This window comes from Sus scrofa, chromosome 5, assembly GCF_054392235.1.
Source record: "Sus scrofa isolate SSC_HxYL_T2T_F1_AM1 chromosome 5, Sscrofa_HxYL_maternal_Yorkshire_Landrace_v2.0, whole genome shotgun sequence".
Taxonomy (NCBI): Eukaryota; Metazoa; Chordata; class Mammalia; order Artiodactyla; family Suidae; genus Sus; species Sus scrofa.
In genome coordinates this window covers 37,137,701-37,158,789 of record NC_139387.1, presented here as the reverse complement: position 1 = coordinate 37,158,789, position 21,089 = coordinate 37,137,701, and the positions used below count along the sequence as shown (strand labels likewise).

General features: G+C 45.3%; 1 protein-coding gene across 1 annotated transcript in view; it reads left to right on the top strand.

Moving 5' to 3' along the window:
• Positions 1-21,089, top strand: part of CPM (carboxypeptidase M) — a 98,036-nt gene that overhangs the window by 54,990 nt on the left and 21,957 nt on the right. The window contains exons 4-7 of the mRNA XM_021091972.2: positions 10,355-10,527; positions 12,376-12,560; positions 13,769-13,939; positions 17,865-18,017. Coding sequence (XP_020947631.1) covers positions 10,355-10,527; positions 12,376-12,560; positions 13,769-13,939; positions 17,865-18,017 — 682 coding nt within the window. The remainder of the gene's footprint in view (positions 1-10,354; positions 10,528-12,375; positions 12,561-13,768; positions 13,940-17,864; positions 18,018-21,089) is intronic.

Genomic DNA, 21,089 nt, shown 5'->3' with positions numbered 1-21,089 from the left:
TGTCTGGGGAGTTCCCATTGTCATTCAGTGGTTAACGAACCCGACTAGGATCCATGAGGTTGCAGGTTCAATCCCTGGCCTTGCTCAGTGGGTTAAGGATCTGGCGTTGCCATGAGCTGTGGTGTAGGTCAAAGACTCGGCTCAGATCCCACATTGCTGTGGCTGTGGCTGTGGCTCTGATTCGACCCCTAGCCTGGGAACCTCTGCATGCCAAGGGTGGGGGCCTAAAAAGCAAAAACTAAAAACTGAAAAATAATTCATTCTTGTTTGGATGGATATCCCGTTGTTCCCTGGGTAGTGAACGGAAAGAGTACTCACCGCTTTTGATGAACCTGCTGTTCATGCTTTTTCAGAACAAAGGAAACATTTCTGTGGTTCTAACCTTTCTCCTTTTAGTGAGACTAGCAGGTGTTTTTCTAGTTTATCCAGGGTCTCATTTGTACACACATCAGGAGAATGCAGAATCAGTTGACTTGCAGAGGCCCCAGTTCTAGATGTACTTTATGCAGGCGCCTAACTCGCATTGTGGACACACTGACATCTAATCCTCACTGTCATTGGAAGGGCTGAGACCAGCATGCCCTGGGTGGGGCTCTCCATCATTTCCTTACTCCACAACCACATTGTTTGGGAGTGGGGTCCTTGCCCCCCAACCCACCCACCCACCGCCACCACCACCTCATTCTGCTGCTGGCTGGCTTTGCAATGAACTATAACCCATAATCTAAAATCAGAGTTTTACCAAACCCCGAGACCATCCCGAAATTGGAAATATCTAACACCCTCAGCCTCAATGCGGGTGCAGGAGAGAAGCCTGGAAAATGCTTGCTCCTTTCTCCTTTCTTGAGCACAGCACCCCCACCCCCACCCCCCCAACCTTGTTCTGTGTTTTGTGCCTATCTGCCATTCCATGTTTTTAAATTTTTGCAGGGGAAAAAAAAATCTTTTTTTTTTCTGTCTTTTTAGGGTCACACCTGTGGCATATGGAGGTTCCCAGACTAAGGGTCTAATAGGAGCTATAGCTCCTGGCTTACACCACAGCCACAGCAACATAGGATCCGAGCCTCGTCTGTGACTTAGACTACAGCTCACGGCAACACCAGATCCTTAACCCACTGAGCGAGGCCAGGGATTGAACCTGTATCCTCATGGATGCTAGTCCAGATTCATTTCCACTGAGCCACGACGGGACCTCCCGGAAAGAAAATCTTATTCTTAGACAATCTCTAGATTGTAAAGACATCCCTAATCCCTCTCTAGCTGAAATATTGAAGTGAGGCCTGAGTATGTGTTTAAAAAGCTAGGTGTGGGAGGAGTTCCTATCATGGCTCAGCAGTAATGAACCCAGCTAGGATCCATGAGGACTCAGGTTCAATCTCTGGCCTTGCTCAGTGGATTAATGATCACGTGGCTCAGATCCCATGTTGCTGTGGCTGTGGTGTAGGCCAGCAGCAACAGTTCCTATTAGATCCCTAGCCTGGGAAGCTCCATATGCTGCAGGTGCGGCCCTAAAAAAAAAAAAAAGTTGGGTGTCTAGAATATTTTAGATAATCCAGAAACAGGTAAAGTACAGGTCAGAGCCTGGGTCCACAAAGTTCCCTTGACCGCATGGCCCGTGGTCTTTAAGTGTACCTGTCAGTTAAGCTTCACCAAATTTCCAATTCTGATTTTTTTTTTTCCTTCAAGATTTTGTTTCTGTTTCTTAAACATCAGTGAATTATTTTTACTCTGATGGTTTGTTTGGGTATAGGGTTTTGAAATAGCCACACCATACTTGGAATTTCACATTTGGTGGCATTAATTTATAGCTTATTTGATTCCAGATAAATAATTGAAAGGAGAAACATTGCCAAAAATATCGATCATGGAGTTCCCATCGTGGCGCAGTGGTTAACGAATCCGACTAGGAACCATGAGGTTGTGGGTTCAATCCCTGCCCTTGCTCAGTGGGTCAAGGTTTCGGCGTTGCCGTGAGCTGCGGTGTAGGTCGCAGATGCTGCTGGGATCCCGCATTGCTGTGGCTCTGGCGTAGGCTGGCAGCTACAGCTCCGATCAGACCCCTGGCCTGGGAACCTCCATGTGCCACAGGAGCAGCCCAAGAAATAGCAAAAAAACGAACAAACAAACAAACAAAAAATATATATGTATCGATCATAGTGATCATCTATTGTAACCTCAAAATAAAGGCTAAAGGGTTTTCACACAACTTCTAGGTGTAAGAGAGTGTTTGAGTTGTAGTTTGTCTAAATGTCTGTATGTAGAAGGTATTTTAATTTATATGAACAAGAGGACATAATATCCAAAATTGTGTCTGCCCTGGAAAATCTTGGGATGTGCAGTTTGTGCAACAGGAGGTTCCAAACATAATAAAATATTAAAGCTCGCCAATTCCCAAGATCTTTTTTCCACCACTATACCAGATGATGGCAAAATACCTTCAGTTAAATAACATGGCTTTGGATGATTCTTTGCTTTTGGATCTAGGTAGAACTAATCTTTTTTCCAGGTGAAGTGTCTAATTGCTTTCAGGTATGTATTAAATTCCTCATATAATTATCCTTTTTCTCTCCATCTCCCTTTTGGGGTGAGTCTGGGCCAGAGTGTCTAAATATCCTGCATCCTTGGCAGGATAGAATCGCTGGCCTGCACCCTGGCCTGCACCCCTGTAAAATGTGTTCAGGACTGGAGTTCCTCCTGCAGTGCCGTGGGTTAAGAATCCAATTGCAGGAGTTCCCATCGTGGCTCAGTGGTTAACAAATCTGACTAGGAACCATGAGGTTGCAGGTTCAATCCCTGGCCTTGCTCAGTGGGTTAAGGATCCAGGGTTGCCGGGGACTGTGGTGTAGGTTGCAGACGCAGCTCAGATCCCGTGTTGCTGTGGCTGTGGTGTAGGCCGGTGGCCACATCTCCAATTGGAACCCTAGCCTGGGAACCTCCATGTGTCATGGGTGCAGCCCTAGAAAAAGACAAAAAAAAAGAATCCGACTGCAGAGGCTTGGGTCACTGCAGAGGCACAGGCTGGCTCCCTGGCCCAGCACCAGGGGTTAAAGGACCCGGTGTTGCCACAGCTGCAGCATAGGTTGCAGCTGTGGCTCAGATTCACTTCTTGGCCTGGGAGCTTCCATATGCCATGGGTACAGCCATTAAAAAATAAATGTTGAAAATCCTTCCAATGAAATAACCTGATCATTTTTATATCTCCCCTAAGAACCTTAAGTCCTTATGTTTTTCAGAAAGTTCCTCCTCAGAACAGTCATGACTTTGTAATGAATTTGACAACGATAATCAACAATCATTTATTGACTACCTGACATACCAGGAGCTGGGCAAGGTGCCAGGGTGACAGAGAAAGCTGGTTAGAATCCCTGCCTTCAAAACTTAGATGGTAGTAGAGTTCCCACTGTGGCACGGCGGAAATGAATCTGACTAGTATCCATGAGGATGTAGATTCGATCCCTGGCCTCAATCAGTGGGTTAAAGATCTGGCATCGCCGTGAACTGTAGTGTAGGTCTCAGATGTGGCTTGGATCCAGCATTGCTATGGCTGTGACGTAGGCTGGCAGCTCCAGCTCCAGTTTGACCCCTAGCCTGGGAACTTCCATATGCAACTGGAGGGACCCTAAAAAGCAAAAAAAAACAAAAAATCAAAAAACCTTAGATGGCAGCGTTGCAGGGGGTGGGGGAGTCATTCAAGGTCAGCCAGGCCATGGTAATGTATGCGAGCAGTATTAGGACAGCACACGTAGGGGAGGTGAAGGACCACAGAGGCAGGGCAGGGAACCCAGACATTGGGAGGCTGCAGAAAAGTGTCCTGGATAATATTTAGGCTAATATTTGAAGATGAAGGATTTAGCAAGGCAATCAGACAGATGAATTAAGTCTGTAACACACTAGGCAGAGCCCCAGAACTGACCTGTTTCTTTTTCCCCCCAGAAGCTGCCTTACCTGTAAACATTCAAAAACAGACCCCACCATAGGATGGCTGGAGTTTGGGTGCTACCCTCAAACTCACCGTCACACAAGACACCCACCATACACTCCCAAGTTGTGGATTGTTTCTTCAAAAGTTTTTTTCCAGTTGTTGGTATAAATGTTCTTAGGAGAGCTAAAACACTCATTTTTATCTATTTAATGCAAATTCCAACTTGACTGAATTTTAAGGAAAACTGATAGAGAATTTATTTTCTGCTTTCTGGGTTATTGCCATTTTAATGACCAGATGAATGATCTGTGAAAGACCCCAGAAGCTGGTGTGTTCACCCAGCCTTTCAGCCTCTTCATTAAGGAGTCATTCATTAAGTCTATACTCTCACAAAAGGAAGTGAGTACAAAAGAAAGGCCGGTTAAAACTAGTGGAAAGAAACTGTTTTGACCTCATTCTTTTTTAAAATTTTAGTCTAAGGTTTCATATTCAAAGACTGAATTTTAAACAAAGGGAGGTCTATACATAAGACATGAATGAGTGTTTGAGACATTTATATTGAAGTTGGGAAAGAACTAATTTGAATAATATGTGGCATAAATTTGCTGTTACAGAGACAGGAAAGGACCATCCCAAAAAAAAAAAAGAGGTCTCTGTTTAACTCTTTTTAAAATTTCATCTGTTTACCTCACCACTTCAAAAAGTATCTGACTCTCTTCGCTTCTCGGCCTTTTGGCTAAGATCAAGTGCAAAAAGTATCTGACTCTTAACTGGTTCTTCATCATACTTCCAAGACTTCTATTTCACCCTCTGCAATTAAAAACTTAGGGTTTGTTTTGGAATATTGGAGACAAGCAGAAAATGCCTTGGTCACACATTTTTTTTTCCCTTGAAAGAATCATGATTTTATTGTTATTATAAGAATAATATGGGTTTTCTTTTAAAAAAAAAAAAAGGCACTGGAAAAATAAGAGGAAGTAAAAACTATTCTGAGTAGTGTCGTCACTCAGAAATCACCATTACTGGGAGTTCCTGTCTTGGCTCAGCTGTTAATGAACCCAACTAGCATCCATGAGGACTCGGGTTCGATCCCCTGGCCTTGCTCAGTGGGTTAAGGATCCGGTGTTGCCATAAGCTGTGGTGTAGACCACAGACATGGCTTGGATCCTGCATTGCTGTGGCTGTGGTGTAGGCCGGCGGCTACAGCTCCAATTCAACCGCTGCCTGGGAACCTCCATGTGCTGTGGGTGCGGCCCTAAATAAAGACAAAAAAGAAGAAAAAGAAAAAGAAATCACCATCATTAGTATTTACCAGATGCCATATGTTATCTTTAGATAGGAACTATGAGGTTAAATTTTATTTGAATTTAACAGAATAAAACTGAAGTGGAATGAAAATAATTGATGAACTTGCTGTTTTCTCAAAATAAAGCAATTATCAGAAGATTCTCCTAAAGTCAAAAAATAAGGAAAAGTGTGAATGTTTTGTTTTGTTTTGTTTCTTTAGGGCCACACCTGTGGCATACCGAAGTTCCCAGGCTAGGAGTCAAATAGGAGCTGCAGCTGCCAGCCTACGCCAGAGCCACAGCAACGCAGGATCTGAGCTGTGTCTGCGACCTACACCACAGCTCATTGCAACACTGGATCCTTAACCCACTGAGTGAGGCCAGGGTTCAAGCCCGTATCCTCATGGACCCTAGTCAGGTTTGTTACCAGTGAGCCATGATGGGAACTCTGGAAAAACTGTGAAATTATAACGATTTAAAATATATTTCTTAAACTTTGGATAATATTACTCATTGCTGTATAAAGTGAAGAAATGAACACTGTGAAAAGTCTTCTCTCCTTTTCTCTCCCCCAGCCCCCACCCTCGCTGCTAATGATAAACCTTAACTTTTACCTTCCATCCTATACCCACAACACCACAGTGGCTTCATCCAGTTCTATAGTTTAATCACTGCATCTTTTTTTTTTAGTATTAAATACTTTTTTTCTTACTCAATGCATTTATTACATTTGTAGTTGTACAATGATCATCACAATCCAGTTGTGTAGGATTTCAATCCCACAACCCCAGCACATCCCCTCACCCCCTAAACTGTCTCCTCCGGAGACCATAAGTTTTTCAAAGTCTGTGAGTCAGCATCTGTTCTGCAAAGAAGTTCATTCTGTCCTTTTTTCAGATCCCACATGTCAGTGAAAGCATTTGATGTTGGTGTCTCATTGTATGGCTGACTTCACTTTGCATGATAATTTCTAGGTCCATCCATGTGGCTTAAAATGCCGGTATTTCATTCCTTTTAATGGCTGAGTAATATTCCATTATGTATATGTACCACATCTTCTTTATCCACTCCTCCGTCAATGGACATTTAGGTTGTTTCCATATCTTGGCTATTGCATATAGTGCTGCAATGAACATCGGAGTACATGTGTCTTTGCGAGTCGTGGTTTTCTCTGGATAGATGCTCAGGAGTGGGATTGCTGGATCAAATGGTAGTTCCATTTGTAGTTTTCTGAGGCATCTCCATACTGCTTTCCACAGTGGTTGCACCAATTTACAATCCCACCAACAGGGTACTAGGGTTCCTTTTTCTCCACACCCTCTCCAGCACTTACTGTTTGTAGACTTTTGGATGATGGCCATTCTGGCTGGTGTAAGGTGGTGCCTCATCGTGGTTTTGATTTGCATTTCTCTAATAATGAGTAATCACTGCATCTTAACTCTTGGTTTTTCTTTTTTTGTGGGTGGGTGGATTTCACTGCCAACTTTTGCCCTGAGTTCAGGCATGCTTGATAGTTAAGAGGAAAATCACATTCAGAACCACAAGGGCCTTCTGATAGGACCCCCTCAGTCCTTGTCTTGTGTCTAAGACGGGCCTCAGGCTTTTCCTGGTACATCCCTCTAATGAACCATCCTATAGCCTCCAACCAGCATTTAGAATTCTCACTTCCTCCTCCCTTCCCTTGACCCATTCCTCCTCCTCAGCCCCTTGCTAAAAAAGCTCCTCCAATCTAGCACATGATCCCCATTCAAAGCCACCTCTCAGGGAATTCCCGTCATGGTGCAGCAGTAACGAATCCAACTAGTATCCATGAGGATGCAGGTTGGATCCCTGACCTCGATCCGTGAGTCAGAGATCCAGCATTGCCATGAGCTGTGGTGTAGGTCACAGACGTGGCTCGGATCCTACGTTGCTGTGGCCGTGGCGTAGGCCAGCAGCTATAGCTCTGATTCGACCCCTAGCTTGGGAACTTCCATATGCCGCAGGTACAGCCCTAAAAAGCAAAAATAAAAATAAAGGTCTTTCACAACTTAGTCACCAGCCCCTTCTCCACTGGTTTTAGGGAAGCCGGGAAGTCGCTTCCACATGTGCCTGAGCTTCCAAAACATAGAATTGGAAACTCAGTGTGTGACTCCCTTGACTTCTTTGATTATTAGTTCGTAAGGACCTTTGCTGAGTGACCATTTTTGACTGTGAAAACAATCGAAAAAACACAATGGTAGAAGAAGATAGATGTGAGTAGGAAAAAATTGACATCAGAATTGAATTTAGTTCCATTCTGAATTTTATGGCTACCTGCAAATATGTAAGTCACACATTCAAAATGTTCTTAGTTCTATTTCCAACTGTTCTGTGTTCATCATGATAACAAATTCATAGACTGATTTCTTTGCTTGCCAGGGAGGGGCATACAGGGCTGAATCACTCTTCCTTTGTCACAACAATGAATTCCCACAGTGGAGTCATAATTGAAAATTCTTTTCCTGCCCACCGCCTCCATTAATGCACCAGCACCACTGTCATTTAATCTGCTGCCTGATTCCCCACCTACTAACCCCTCAGTAGCATCTGATTGCAGGTAAGAGGTAGATATTCCTTGCTTCGAAGCAGAATCTTGGAACTCAGGCTTACAGGGGAAAATGAATATAGTTTAATCAAATCTTTTTTTTTTTTTTTTTTTTTTTGTCTTTTTGCTATTTCTTGGGCCGCTCCCGCGGCATATGGAGGTTCCCAGGCTAGGGGTCTAATCGGAGCTGTAGCTGCCAGCCTATGCCAGAGCCACAGCAACGCGGGATCCGAGCCGTGTCTGCGACCTACACCACAGCTCACGGCAACGCCGGATCGTTAACCCACTGAGCACGGGCAGGGACCGAACCCGCAACCTCATGGTTCCTAGTCGGATTCGTTAACCACTGCGCCACGACGGGAACTCCAGTTTAATCAAATCTTTATAGAACACGGCCAAAATGTTAATTCTTTTTTCTAGAAATGAGAAAAATAATAAATCTCTTCTTTGGGGATTACAAAGCAAGATCTTTCACAGGCCTTCAGATTCCCAATATTGTTGGTCCTTAAGGTAATTTTAGGGGGATGTGACCATGTTTATTTTTAAAGCAATACTTTCATTGTACAATTAGAAACATAGCTAACACAAAGGTAATTATACAAAGTTCATCATTTTTGCCTTTTTTTTTTTTTTTTTAGGGCTGCAACCACAGCATATGGAAGTTCCTAGGCTAGGGGTGGAATCAGAGCTACAGCTGCCAGCCTACACCACAGACACAGCAACACAGGATCCGGACTGTGTCTGCGACCTACACCACAGCTCATGGCAACACTGGATCCTTAACCCACTGAGCGAGGCCAGGGATCGAACCTGCATCCTCATGGATCCTAGTCAGATTCGTTTCTGCTGGAGCCACAATGGGAACTCCCATCATTTTTAATGTAAGTAAAAACTCAGCACGTTTACAGAAAATACAGGCTAAACAATAGTGCAGATAACATGCAGATACGGCAAAAAAATGTGAGGATGATGTGCAAATGAAATGTGAGAATGTGCAAATGAGAAATATAGAGGTAACGGCTGAAATTGCACAGATGTGCAAGAAGGGAATTTGGGGAGTTCCCGTCATGGCCCAGTGGTTAATGAACCCGACTAGGATCCATGAGGTTTCGGGTTCAATCCCTGGCCTTGCTCAGTGGGTCAACGATCCGGCGTTGCCATGAGCTGTGGTGTAGGTCGCAGACGTGACTCGGATCCCGTGTTGCTGTGGCTGTGGTGTAGGCTGGCGTCTACAGCTCCAATAAGACCCCTAGCCTGGGAACCTCCATATGCCTAGGGAGCGGCTCTAGAAAAGGCTAAAAGACAAAAAAAAAAAAAAAAAAAAAAAAAAGAAGGTAATTTGTAAATGGAAGAACTTGGAAATAGGGAGTATGGAAAGCAGAAATCTATTTATGTATATTACAAGTTTGAATTTTTCTTTATTAAAATCTGCCCATCTCAGAGTTCCCGTCATGGCGCAGCAGGAGCAAATCCAGCTGGGAACCATGAGGTTTCGGGTTCGATCCCTGGCCTCGCTCAGTGGGTTAAGGATCTGGCATTGCCATGAACTGTGGTATAGGTCTCAGATGTGGCTGGTATCCTGCCTTGCTGTGGCTGTGGTGTAGGCTGGCAGCTATAGCTCTGATTCGACCCCTAGCCTGGGAACCTCCATATGCCGCAGGTGCAGCCCTAAAAAATAATAATAATAATAGTAATAATAAAATGTACCCATCTCCTGCAGTGGTCCTCCATATAGTACCCAAGATGCTCCTGTGTATCATGCATGCTCTCGATGACGCATGACTCCCCTCCCTCATTCCCAGCTTCACCTCTCTCTTCACCACTCCCGAAAGTATTTGGAACATAAGTAACTTGGAAGTATAGACTTTTTACAGCACTCTAATTCACTTTTCTAAAGTAAATTATTTTCAGGCAGGAGTGGAATGGACTGAGAGTCTGGGGTTAGTAGATGCAAGCTATTACATTTCCAATGGACAAGCAATGAGGTCCTGCTGTACAGCACAGGGAACTATAGCCAATCTCCTGGGATAGAACATGATGGGGGATCATATGAGAAAAAGAATGTGTGTGTATGTATACATATATATATATATATATATATATATATATATATATATATGACTGGGTCACTTTGCTGTACAGCAGACATTGACATGTTATAAATCAATTATACTTTAATAAAAATTTTTATTTACAGGTGGGTGCTTTTTAAAAAAATTAACTTTAATCAATCAGTTGGGGGGTTTTTTTGGCCACCCCTCCGTGGCTTGCAGAAGTTCCCATGGCAGAGATTGAGCCTGTGCTACAGCAGTGACACACCTGATCCTTAACCACTGAGCCACCAGGGAACTCCAAAATTAACTTTAAAAACCTTTTCCTCACAGACACTTTGCAGCACACCAGGGGCAGGTCACCACAAGTGAGCACATCAGTATGCCTGCAAAACAATGATCCCACAGTCTGGTTTTGGTCTCAGACATCATATGTAGAGTTCCTTGTTGGGGAATTTGTGCTCTGGGGACTGTTATCCTTGTTTTCCTCTGACCAAACAATATCCGCTTCTCTCTGTAACACCTACAGTCTGTAGGGCGGGAACTGCTGCTCCATTTCATTGAATATCTTGTAACCAGTAATGGAAGAGACCCTGAAGTCACAAATCTAATCAACAACACCCGGATACACATCATGCCATCAATGAACCCAGATGGATTCGAAGCTGTTCTAAACCCTGACTGTTTTTACAATAAGGGAAGGTAAGGACAGGCTGGTCTATCTTTCTTTAAAACACAACAAGGAGTTCCCTGGTGGCTCAGTGGGTTAAGGGGCCAGTGTCGTCACAGCTGTGGCATGGTTTCGGTCCCTGGCCCAGGAACTTCTGCATGCTGCAGCAAGACCCCCCCCCCCAAAAAAAAACAACGCCCACAACAAAAACCACCAAAAGGCTCCCCATCAGATCGGATCCCTTGGCCCTGTCAAGAGGAGTCACTGAAGCAGCTTCGCCTGTGTCATGTCATGGCTGTGCTGGAAGCTGTGCAGGGCTGCCTATTGCTTGGCCTATGAGAAGTAAAATCTTGAATAAGGCTGCTTTACTCCTGTGCCTGCCCCTTAGGCTTGGCCCCTCCCCCATGCACCCTGTGGCACCACCCACACCCTCCTTCATCTGCTACTACCTGCTTCCTTCTCGCCCCTCCTCCCCTCCCCCAATTCCTCTAAGCTTCCTTCCCTAACCCATCATGTATTAGGTCCCCAGTTATACTCACATCACCTGGCTGCATAGCCCAACTTTTAATGGCTCCTTTCTTTATAATTTTTTATTTTTTCCATGATAGCTGGTTTACAGTGTTCTGTCAATTTTCTACTGTACAGCAAGATGACCCAGTCACACATACATGTATACATTCTCTTTTCTTACATTATCATGCTCCATCAAAAGTGACTAGATATAGTTCCCAGTGCTATACCGCAGGATCTCATTGCTTATCCATTCCAAAGGCAATAGTCTGCATCTGTTAACCCCAGATTCCCAGTCCATCCCACTCCCTCCCTCTCCCATCGGGCAACCACAAGTCTGTTCTCCAAGTCCATGATTTTCTTTTCTGTGGAGAGGTTCATTTGTGCCATATGTTAGATTCCAGATATAAGTGATATCATATGGTATTTGTCTTTTTCTTTCTGACTCTCATTTCTTGTTCAATGGAAGCTACCCAGGGGAGGGAACCCTTCCCACTGTTAAACCAGGGCCTTGTATGGTACCTAGTCCCTCAATAACTACCAGCTGATTTATTAAGCCAGTGCAAGACCTGGCACAAAGAAGAGTGAGACTTGTAGAATTTCAGATTTAAAGTTTATTATGTTTCAGGCAGCCTCAGGAAGTTTGGAATTCTTCAGATATCTGATATACATTTATATAGGTGCAATGAAAAATTTGTTTCTGCCAAAACTAAATAAATCACCATTTGATTCCTTTCCACTTTAAAGTTTCTTAGCATATTTAGACATGGCCAGTCCACTTTTTCAGAACTACATTTGTGTAAAATAGCATGCCATTCCTATTGTTTGTTATTGATGGCTGTGAACAAACCACCTCAAGACAGAGGGACTTAAAACCACTGCTATTTTATTTGCTCACCACTCTGTGTGAGTTAGGAATTTGCAGGGCAGAGCAGGGGTGGCTCATCTCTGTGCCATGATGGCTGGGCCCTCAGCGGGGGTCTGGCTGGGACCATAGGTCTGGAGCCTCAGTTCTGGCTGTCACCTGGGTTCCTCACTCCTCCGGGTGGACCCTCACGTGGCTTGCATCAGGGTCTCAGAGGTCCAAACAGGAGTACCCATAGAACAAAAGCTCCCAGTGCAAACACTTCTCAAGCCTCTGCTTACATCCCAGCCACTGCTGTTCCACTGGCAGGAACAGGACACACAGGAGGGGACAGCATAGTGGGTGGATCCCAGGTGCAGTTCCCTGGAGCTGCCACAGCAACCCTCCACCCCTGTGTTCGTATTTGGCAAAACACCCGGAGCCCAAACCAAAGGTCTTACAACACTGCACGAATCTGCTGCCTTACACACCAACAGTGAACCCTAAAAACATCTTTCTTTTAAAGGGAAAATAGTAACTCCTATGACCTGAATAGAAATTTCCCCGATGCCTTTGAATTCAACAACGTATCGAGGCAGCCTGAAACGGTGGCAGTCATGAAGTGGCTGAACACAGAGACATTTGTCCTCTCTGCCAACCTCCACGGTGGTGCCCTGGTGGCCAGTTACCCATTTGATAATGGTGTTCCAGGTGAGCAAACGTGGGCCCAGCTCTTGCCTTCTAAGTCCAGAGTGAGGCTGCAAACTTGCTGCCTCTGCATGGGGATAAATGCTTCCTCTCCCCCAATGCACCCCTCTGTCAGGGGTGGAGAGAGCCCCATGCTCTTGACCCTGAGCCATCCTTCCTACAATTTACAAATGGTAGAGGGGCAAGGGGGCTGAACTGACAACCAATAACAGGATGACCTGACATTCATCAATGAAATAGTAGAATTGGGATTTAGACTGTCCCACAAGAGGCCACATGGCTAAATGGAAATAAAACTAATCATATGAGTAATAACTCCTGACTCTTCAAACTCTGGGTTAAGGTATGTACCAAGGACTTCAAATATTTGAGTGGCTTCCCTTTTTTTTTTAGGGCTGTACCTGCGGCATATGGAAGTAGTTCCCAGGCTAGGGGTTGAGCTACAGCTGCTGACCATCACTACAGCCACAGCAATGCCAGATCTGAGCCACATCTGCCACCTGCACCACAGCTCATGGCAACACCAGATCCTTAACCCACTGAGTGAGGCCAGGGATCGAACCCGCAGCCTCATGGATACTAGTTGGATTCATTTCCGCTGAGCCACGACGGGAACTCCCTTGAGTGGTTTCCTTTATCCCCTACAGTGCCTCAGAGATTAGCAAGAGAGACTAAGAGAGAACGTTTAACTTTGAAGCTGATTGAGGAGTCTGGACCTGTAACGTACTTATTTTGTCTGATATCCCCTTGTGTCCGTCCCTGATAAATGAGGAAGAGTAGAGGGAGCATTCGTAGAACCAGGTAGAGGATTTCTCTTAGGAAATCAGAGCCTCAGAGTTTCCGTCGTGGCTCAGTGGTTAACGAATCCAACTAGGAACCATGAGTTTGCGGGTTCGGCCCCTGCCCTTGCTCAGTGGGTTAATGATCCGGTGTTGCCATGAGCTGTGGTATAGGTCACAGACACGGCTCAGATCCCACGTTGCTGTGGCTCTGGTGTAGGCTGGTGGCTTCAGCTCCAATTCAACCTCTAGCCTGGGAACCTCCATATGCCACGGAGGCAGCCCAAGAAAATGGTAAAAAAGGCCCAAAAAAAAAGAAAGAAAGAAATCAGAGTCTCTCTGTAAGATGTGATGATGAATTTGCTAACCTGACGTGTGCTGTCTCTGGTTCTAACGCCAACTCAAAGGTCTTGGTCCATCTTTCACCTACAGCAACTGGGACATTATACTCCCGGAGCTTAACCCCCGATGATGATGTGTTTCAATATCTTGCACATACCTATGCTTCAAAAAATCCTGACATGAAGAAAAGAAAGCCGTGTAAAACTAAAATAGATTCTCCTAGTGGGATTGTAAATGGATACTTTTGGTATCCCCTCAAAGGTGAGTTTCTCTTTGCTCTGCTAACCTTTGTGTTGCCTTCACCCAGAGGTGCCAGCTGGTTCTGGGTGACCCCAGCCGTTGCCAGCTTGGCTGGGCACAGTGCATCCCTTCAGCTGTGTCTCTGTCTGCTGATACCACAGAGCACTGGGAGGGGACCGAGTGTCTCTTCCGCATCAGCAAAGCCTCCTTCGTTCAGACGCTTGTTGAGCGTTCACCTGTGAGCCAGGAGCTGTGCCAAAAAGATGAGCAAGGACACAGATCATAAGCCCAAGTTTAACTGGGAAGAGCAACATGCGAATGAATAACTGTGATGGCCCTGTCATCTGAATAAAAATAGACAGTTGGAAACGGTACCATGTACCACAGGGGTGTCCAGCCACACGACAGCAGGTGGTAGTGAAGGCCTTGGAGAAACGCAGGCTGTGTCTCCTCTGGTGGGGGCAGCTGCTGCTTAGAGCCAGCGACTACCGCCGTGCAGCCGTGGGGGCCCGGTATTGCCAGATCTCCCAGTTTGTGAAGCAAGCCGGATGTGTCCGTGAAGTCTCCTGATTTCTAAGCTCCTTCACAGGCTAAACCAAAGAGCCCTCTAGTTTGTCCCCCTTGGCACAGGACGGCCAGGAAAGGGAGGAAGCAAGGACGGAACATGAGAGGGGAGAGATTCTTTTTTTGTTTTGTTTTGTCTTTTTGCCTTTTCTTGAGCCACTCCGGCGGCATATGGAGGTTCCCAGGCTAGGGGTCCAATCGGAGCTGTAGCCACTGGCCTACACCAGAGCCACAGCAACACGGGATCTGAGCCACATCTGCGACCTACGCCACAGCTCACGGCAACGCCGGATCCTTAACCCACTGAGCAAGGCCAGGGATCGAACCCGCAACCTCATGGTTCCTAGTCGGATTCGTTAACCACTGAGCCACGACAGGAACTCCAAGATGTTCTTATCAGAAGAAATGATGTAAGCAAAAGCCCCCCGAGGGGTTGGGGGGGACAGGGGGAGTAGGTCCGAATCCTAGTGTGGAAATTGAGAGAGAGTAGGAGGGACCTAGGACAGAAGGGGAGACAGCAGGCTGGAATGGGGTTTCCACTGCCTCTGTGCAAAGTGCCCCTTCCAGACTGATTAGCCTGCTCCTCCCAACAGCAAGCTGTAGGCGGCATTGCTGCACACAGGCCACTTCCCCCGTTGTCACTTTGGATGCACACGTTGTGACTTTGGTGTCTGGGCAGGTCTCTGCCAGCTTTCCAGGTAATATAAATAAGCATAGACCGTGACTGTCAGGCAGCCGGGTCCAGACAGATATCCCAACATCCCAAACTTCTCTCCGACATCCGAGACAGCCTCCGCATCCCCACTTTGGGGGCTGCAGCCTAGTCCCTTGCTCACTGCTCTCTCCAGGAAAGGAGGGGCCCCCTCCTGTCCAGTGGCAGAGCTGCCCTTCGTGTGCATGGTCTGTAACTTTCAAGACAGGTCCAGATGTGTGGGAGAGTCACTGGGAATCTGATTTTGCTGTTGGAAAAAGTTGCCAAGTGTGTCTTTGTGTAAACTGTGTGCCTTTCAGAGAAAAAAAAAAGTCAGAGCCAGCTACTTGGAGGAGCTTAGGACAAAGCATGCTGGCCCAACCTGGAGGCTTTATCCACCAGGGCTCACTGGCCTTATCCGGGGCTGCACACACTCTCCACACTTGGCATTCTCCATCCTCTGTGCTTGGCACAACCTGTTTTGCACATCTGTTTTGCCATTTTAATTCTTTCTTTAAATTCTTTAAGTTTAAATTCTTTCCGAGACATACCTATCCAGTCAAGGGTTTTTGTTCTGTTTCGTTTCTCTCTTTTTTTTTTTCCTTTTTTATTTCTTGGTGAAAATGAGGTTAGAGAAAACTACAAAATTTGTAAGTAAAGGAAAAGAAGGGACAGAGGAATTCTTCCTGGCTAAAATCTGGACATATGTAGATGTTATTCAATATTTACTTAAGATTTTGACCATTTTCTGAGCATAATTTTTTTTTTTTGTCTTTTATGTCTTTTTAGGGCCACACCCATGGCATATGTAGGTTTCCAGGCTAGAGGTTGAATCAGAGCTATAGTCGCCAGCCTACACCACAGCCACAGCAACACCAGATCTGAGCCACATCTGCAACCTACACCACAGCTCATGGCAACGCCAGATCCTTAACCCACTGAGTGAAGCCAAGGATCAAACCTGATCCTCATAAATACTAGTCAGATTCATTTCTGCTGAGCCACAATGGGAACTCCTGAACACTTTTTTTTTTTTTTTTTTTTTTACTTCATTACTTCCCAGTGGGTGGAACTGAGAATCCATCCCTAATGGAGCTGAGAATACATATTTTACTGGGCAGATATCAAGGATAACTAGTTAAAATCCAGCAGAGAAGTTCCCATTGTGGCTCAATGGGTTTAAGAACCCAGCTAGTATCCGTAAGGATGTGGATTCGATCTCTGGCTTCCCTCAGTGGGTTACAGGCGTCAGTGTAGGTTGCAGATGCAGCTTGGATTTGGCGTTGCTGTGGCTGTGGTGTAGGCCGGCAGCTGCAGCTCCAATTGGACCCCTAGCTTGGGAACCTCCATATACTGCAAGTGTGGCAAAAACATAAAAAATAAAAAGAGAGAGAGAAGGCGAAAGGGAGGAAGGGAGATCTGGCAGAGACCACTTCCTTCAAAGTTACTATAGTTCCTCAAATCCAAGATGCCACAGATGGTTAAATACAATGTCCCATCAGGAAAGAAAAAGTTTCCATCCAAACTCATAACACAATGATATTTTTCAGACATCAAATTTAAGATATTTCCCAATTCAGAGATTTTAAAATATGGAAAGTTATACGTCTTAGGGAATATAAAATATGATTATAACCCTTTGAAAATAGGGTATTGAGAGGTAAGAACTAGAAAGTGAGCATGGGCAGAGGTAACCCCAGAAGTGACAGGGGCCTGGGTCTCCCCCCATCCCCAGAGTCAGCATGGCACAGTGTGATGGGTTAGGAGAGCACAGTGGCCCAGGGACAATGGCCTGTGCACTGGTCTTGCCATTCACTGGCAGGAATCCTTGGGCAAATTACCAATCATTTGTGAATAGGTTTCCTCATCTGTAAAATATGGGTAATAATTGCTATGAGGATTAACTGAGTTGATAACAAAGCTCTTCAAACAGTCCCTAGCAATAAATAGCAAACATTCAGGAAACATTGGCCATTGTTATTCCTCCAGATTCTTTTATTTTTTGTCTTTTTGCTATTTCTTGGGCCGCTCCCATGGCATATGGAGGTTCCCAGGTTAGGGGTCGAATCAGAGCTGCAGCCACCAGCCTACGCCAGAGCCACAGCAATGCAGGATCCGAGCTGCGTCTGCAACCTACTCCACAGCTCATGGCAGCGCCGGATCCTTAACCCACTGAGCAAGGCCAGGGATCGAACCCACAACCTCATGGTTCCTAGTCGGATTCATTAACCACTGTGCCACGACGGGAACTCCCTCCTCCAGATTCTTATACTTAACTTTGCACAATAAATGTGCTTATGAATGGTTGGTCGAACTATTTAAAAAGAAACCTCACTCTAGTTTATATTTGTTTAAAATGTACTTGAGGAAAGAATGTAATTTGAGGAATCCTTTTCGTAATTGATTTTTAGAAAGGACCCTTCCCCTACCTCTCATTTAATTTTGATGTGCAGCTGAACACCAGTCAGCTCTGAATCAGTTACCCATATGGGAATATTTAGGATTGCTCAGTCATGTCTGGATAATAAAATGTTAAGCCCTAATTGTTCATGTTCATATGTCAAATTCATCTTTTCCTGTTTGCATGTACTTTTGTTGCAACTATCTCATTCACCTGTCCCCCAAGGTATGTGATACTTGGCTTCACCCCAATTTTAGACCTCATTCCAAATTAAATATGTTTGTGTTTAGGTGGAATGCAAGATTACAACTACATCTGGGCCCAGTGTTTTGAAATTACATTGGAGCTGTCGTGCTGTAAATATCCTCGAGAAGAGAAGCTTCCAGGCTTCTGGAACGATAACAAAGACTCACTGCTCGAATACATGAAACAAGTGCACATAGGTTTGTAAGATTTTCTTACGGATTCCCGTTAACCCAAAATATAGCATCTGGCAAAACCCTTGGGTTGAGAAAACCCAAGCCCCTATCTGTGTTTTTGAGGTACAGCATCATTTTCGGTACCAGATCTAATGGTTCCAACTTCTTTTTGCATGAATATCTGTAGCACGTGCCAAATGCAGCATCCATCAGTCCATATAAGAGAAAGCATGGTGCATGTTATTTTAATCTGGGGTGTAAAATCAGGTATTGCTAATTTTACATGTCAAATGACGTCAAAATCTGGCAAACGATCTGAAAAACAGGCTGTTACTCTGTTATATCATCACCCATTTGGAAAAAAAGCCACATTGGCTTGTCACTTGTGATCTATCACAGACCCAGAGAACGTCGGACATACCATTTTGCATTTTTTCTAGGTGGTAAGCTAGCACCCTTAGTTTCAACCCCTCCCAGCCCTCAACTCTGCCAAATAACCTGGCCCCGGGGAGTCTTTGCAACCTGTTGGATTTTTTTTTTTTTTTTTTTTTGCCACCCCCACCAGGGATCAGATCCAAGCCAAGGTTGTGACCTATGCCACAGTTGTGGCAATGCCAGATCCTTAACCCACTGTGCCAGTCCAGTGATTGAACCTGCATCCCAACTCTGCAGAGACACTACCAGTTCTGTTGCGCCACAGTGGAAACTCCTGCAGCCTACTTTTTGGATGGCTGTCTGGCCTTTATCACAGATGGACAAACTAAATGTGACAAGCATAGGCCATGTACATTCTCAGCCATGTACAGCAGACTCACCACGAGGGTTTGTTAAAACATAAATTGCCAGGCACCATCCCCAGAGTTTCTGGTTTAACGGTCTAGAATGATTAACATCTGGGGTGATGCTGATGCTGGTGGTCCAGGGACCACTCTTTGAAAACCGTTGCACTAGAGAAACACACTGCTTGTGATGACAATAGAATCTTGGGCAGAGTGAGCAACCTCTTCTGCATTGCCTGAGTTAAAGCTGTTTTCTTTGTTCAGAACATCGTGGGGGAAGAAGCATATCAGGAAGCAGAGCAACAATTATGTTACCACATCAGGCCAAAGTGGAGGGTGTGTTTGTGTTGAAGAGGTCTTATCTTGACCTGCTGCATAATTGCATAATCCCTGGGTTTTCTGCATGTTTCACACCAAACTCCCCACCTGCTGAAAACAGATGGAGACGGTTGAGGCAGGGCAACATCAGAAACAAGGGGGTACAGGGCTGAGTGCAAGGGCCATTAGGAGCTTCCCTTGGCCACACATCCATACAATGGATGTTCCTTCCCCCTTTTGTACTTGACCCCCAGTCCCTTGCCACCCACCCCCCTAACACAAGTACGCAAAAATTATCTTTTTTTTATTTTTATTTTTTTGTCTTTTTTGCCATTTCTTGGGCCGCTCCTGCGGCATATGGAGATTCCCAGGCTAGGGGTCCAATCGGAGCTGTAGCTGCCAGCCTACGCCACAGAGACACAGCAACGTGGGATCCGAGCCGCGTCTGCAACCTACACCACAGCTCACGGCAATGCGGGGCAAGGGCAGGGACCGAACCCGCAACTTCATGGTTCCTAGTCGGATTCCTTAACTACTGTGCCATGACAGGAACTCCCCGCAAAGATTATTTTTGAATTCGCAGGGCTGCACCTAACTGGCAAAGATATTTATGGGGTAGGTTGATGGGGGATATTACAAAATGTCATCTTTCTTTTTCACCGGCCTCATAATAACATTTATTAAGCTTGTTTCTCATTATGTCCTCAGACTTTGTATTCTGGTGTTTCTCTGCTTGATTTTCCTCATGAGGCACAGCTCTACTTCTACTGCATTTCTACTTATATCGATCCTTTAGTGTGTACTCTGTTCTTTCTTAAAATTCCTCCCTCGGGAGCATCAGCATGGGAGTGGAACTGAACTCGAAAAATGTTCCATGAACGGCACGGCTATCATCAGAATTTCAGTCTAGCTGGAAAGGTTATTTACTAAGCACTGAATTAAGGTCGGCTCTGAAATATGTTGCTGACATAATAGTGCAGTGAAGGGGCTTTATAAATTGTTAAATAACATAGAAGTTACAGCAAAATTATTGTTATTAATTTGAAGGGCTTACAAGTCCATTTAAGTAGATTTTATAAAGAGCATCTGTCTTCCTGTCGCTATAATCAGCTGTGCACAGCTCACTTAAAAAAAAAAAAAAAAAAAAAAAGATGTTAACACATCAACACTGCCCTCTAGTGGTGTAAGACAGGGTTTTCTTTAGTTTCTTACTTGAATAATGAAACCCAGTTTCAAAACACTGATACAGTATGGTTACTGTTACTTGGTAGAGAGGTTCTCTCCATGCTGGTGCCCAGTAGGAAGCCAGAGAGCATCTCTGATTGTGGATAATGGGAGCAAATATCTTTTTACCGCTGTTACTCTGGTTTAAGAAAATGAGTGATGTTTGTCAAACTGCATTGCCTTCATTGGTTCAGTTTCACCACTTGCTCAGATACTAAGATGGTCTCTGAGATTTCCAGGTGGGTCAAAGGCTCTTGCCTCCCTTGTCTGGTAAGGAAAGGCCTCCTGCCTGGCCTAGAGGGAAGGAGGCTGGTCAGGCCTAAGCTGCTCTGCCACGTGCCCCTGTGTGAAAGTTTGCAACCCATTTGTCTCAGCCAGTTTGAGCCAGCTGATAGCTGGGAGTAATAGGCGCTGCCCTGCCTCACCCGAGCTTGTTCTAAAGCTCTGATGGGGTCACTCTTTCCATGAAAGCTCACTGCCAACCTCGATCTAAACTCAGGCCCCTGCTGCTGTGTTGTCATGCTTAGAGGGTTGCCCAGGCTTGGGTTGGTGTGAGGGTGAGACAGGCATTAAGGCAAGTCTGAATTCTAGGGACTGGAATGTCCTGCTTGTCCTGCAGAGATGAACAGGACCTGATAGGGCCTGCTTCTTGTCCTCTCCCCTGAGATCCTCAGAGCAGATCTGAACCCAGAGGTTTGGGGGAGGGCCCACCGCCCCCAGAAACCTAAGCAGCCCCGGCCTGAGAGAATCTGGTATATGCCGAGTTCCATAAGCC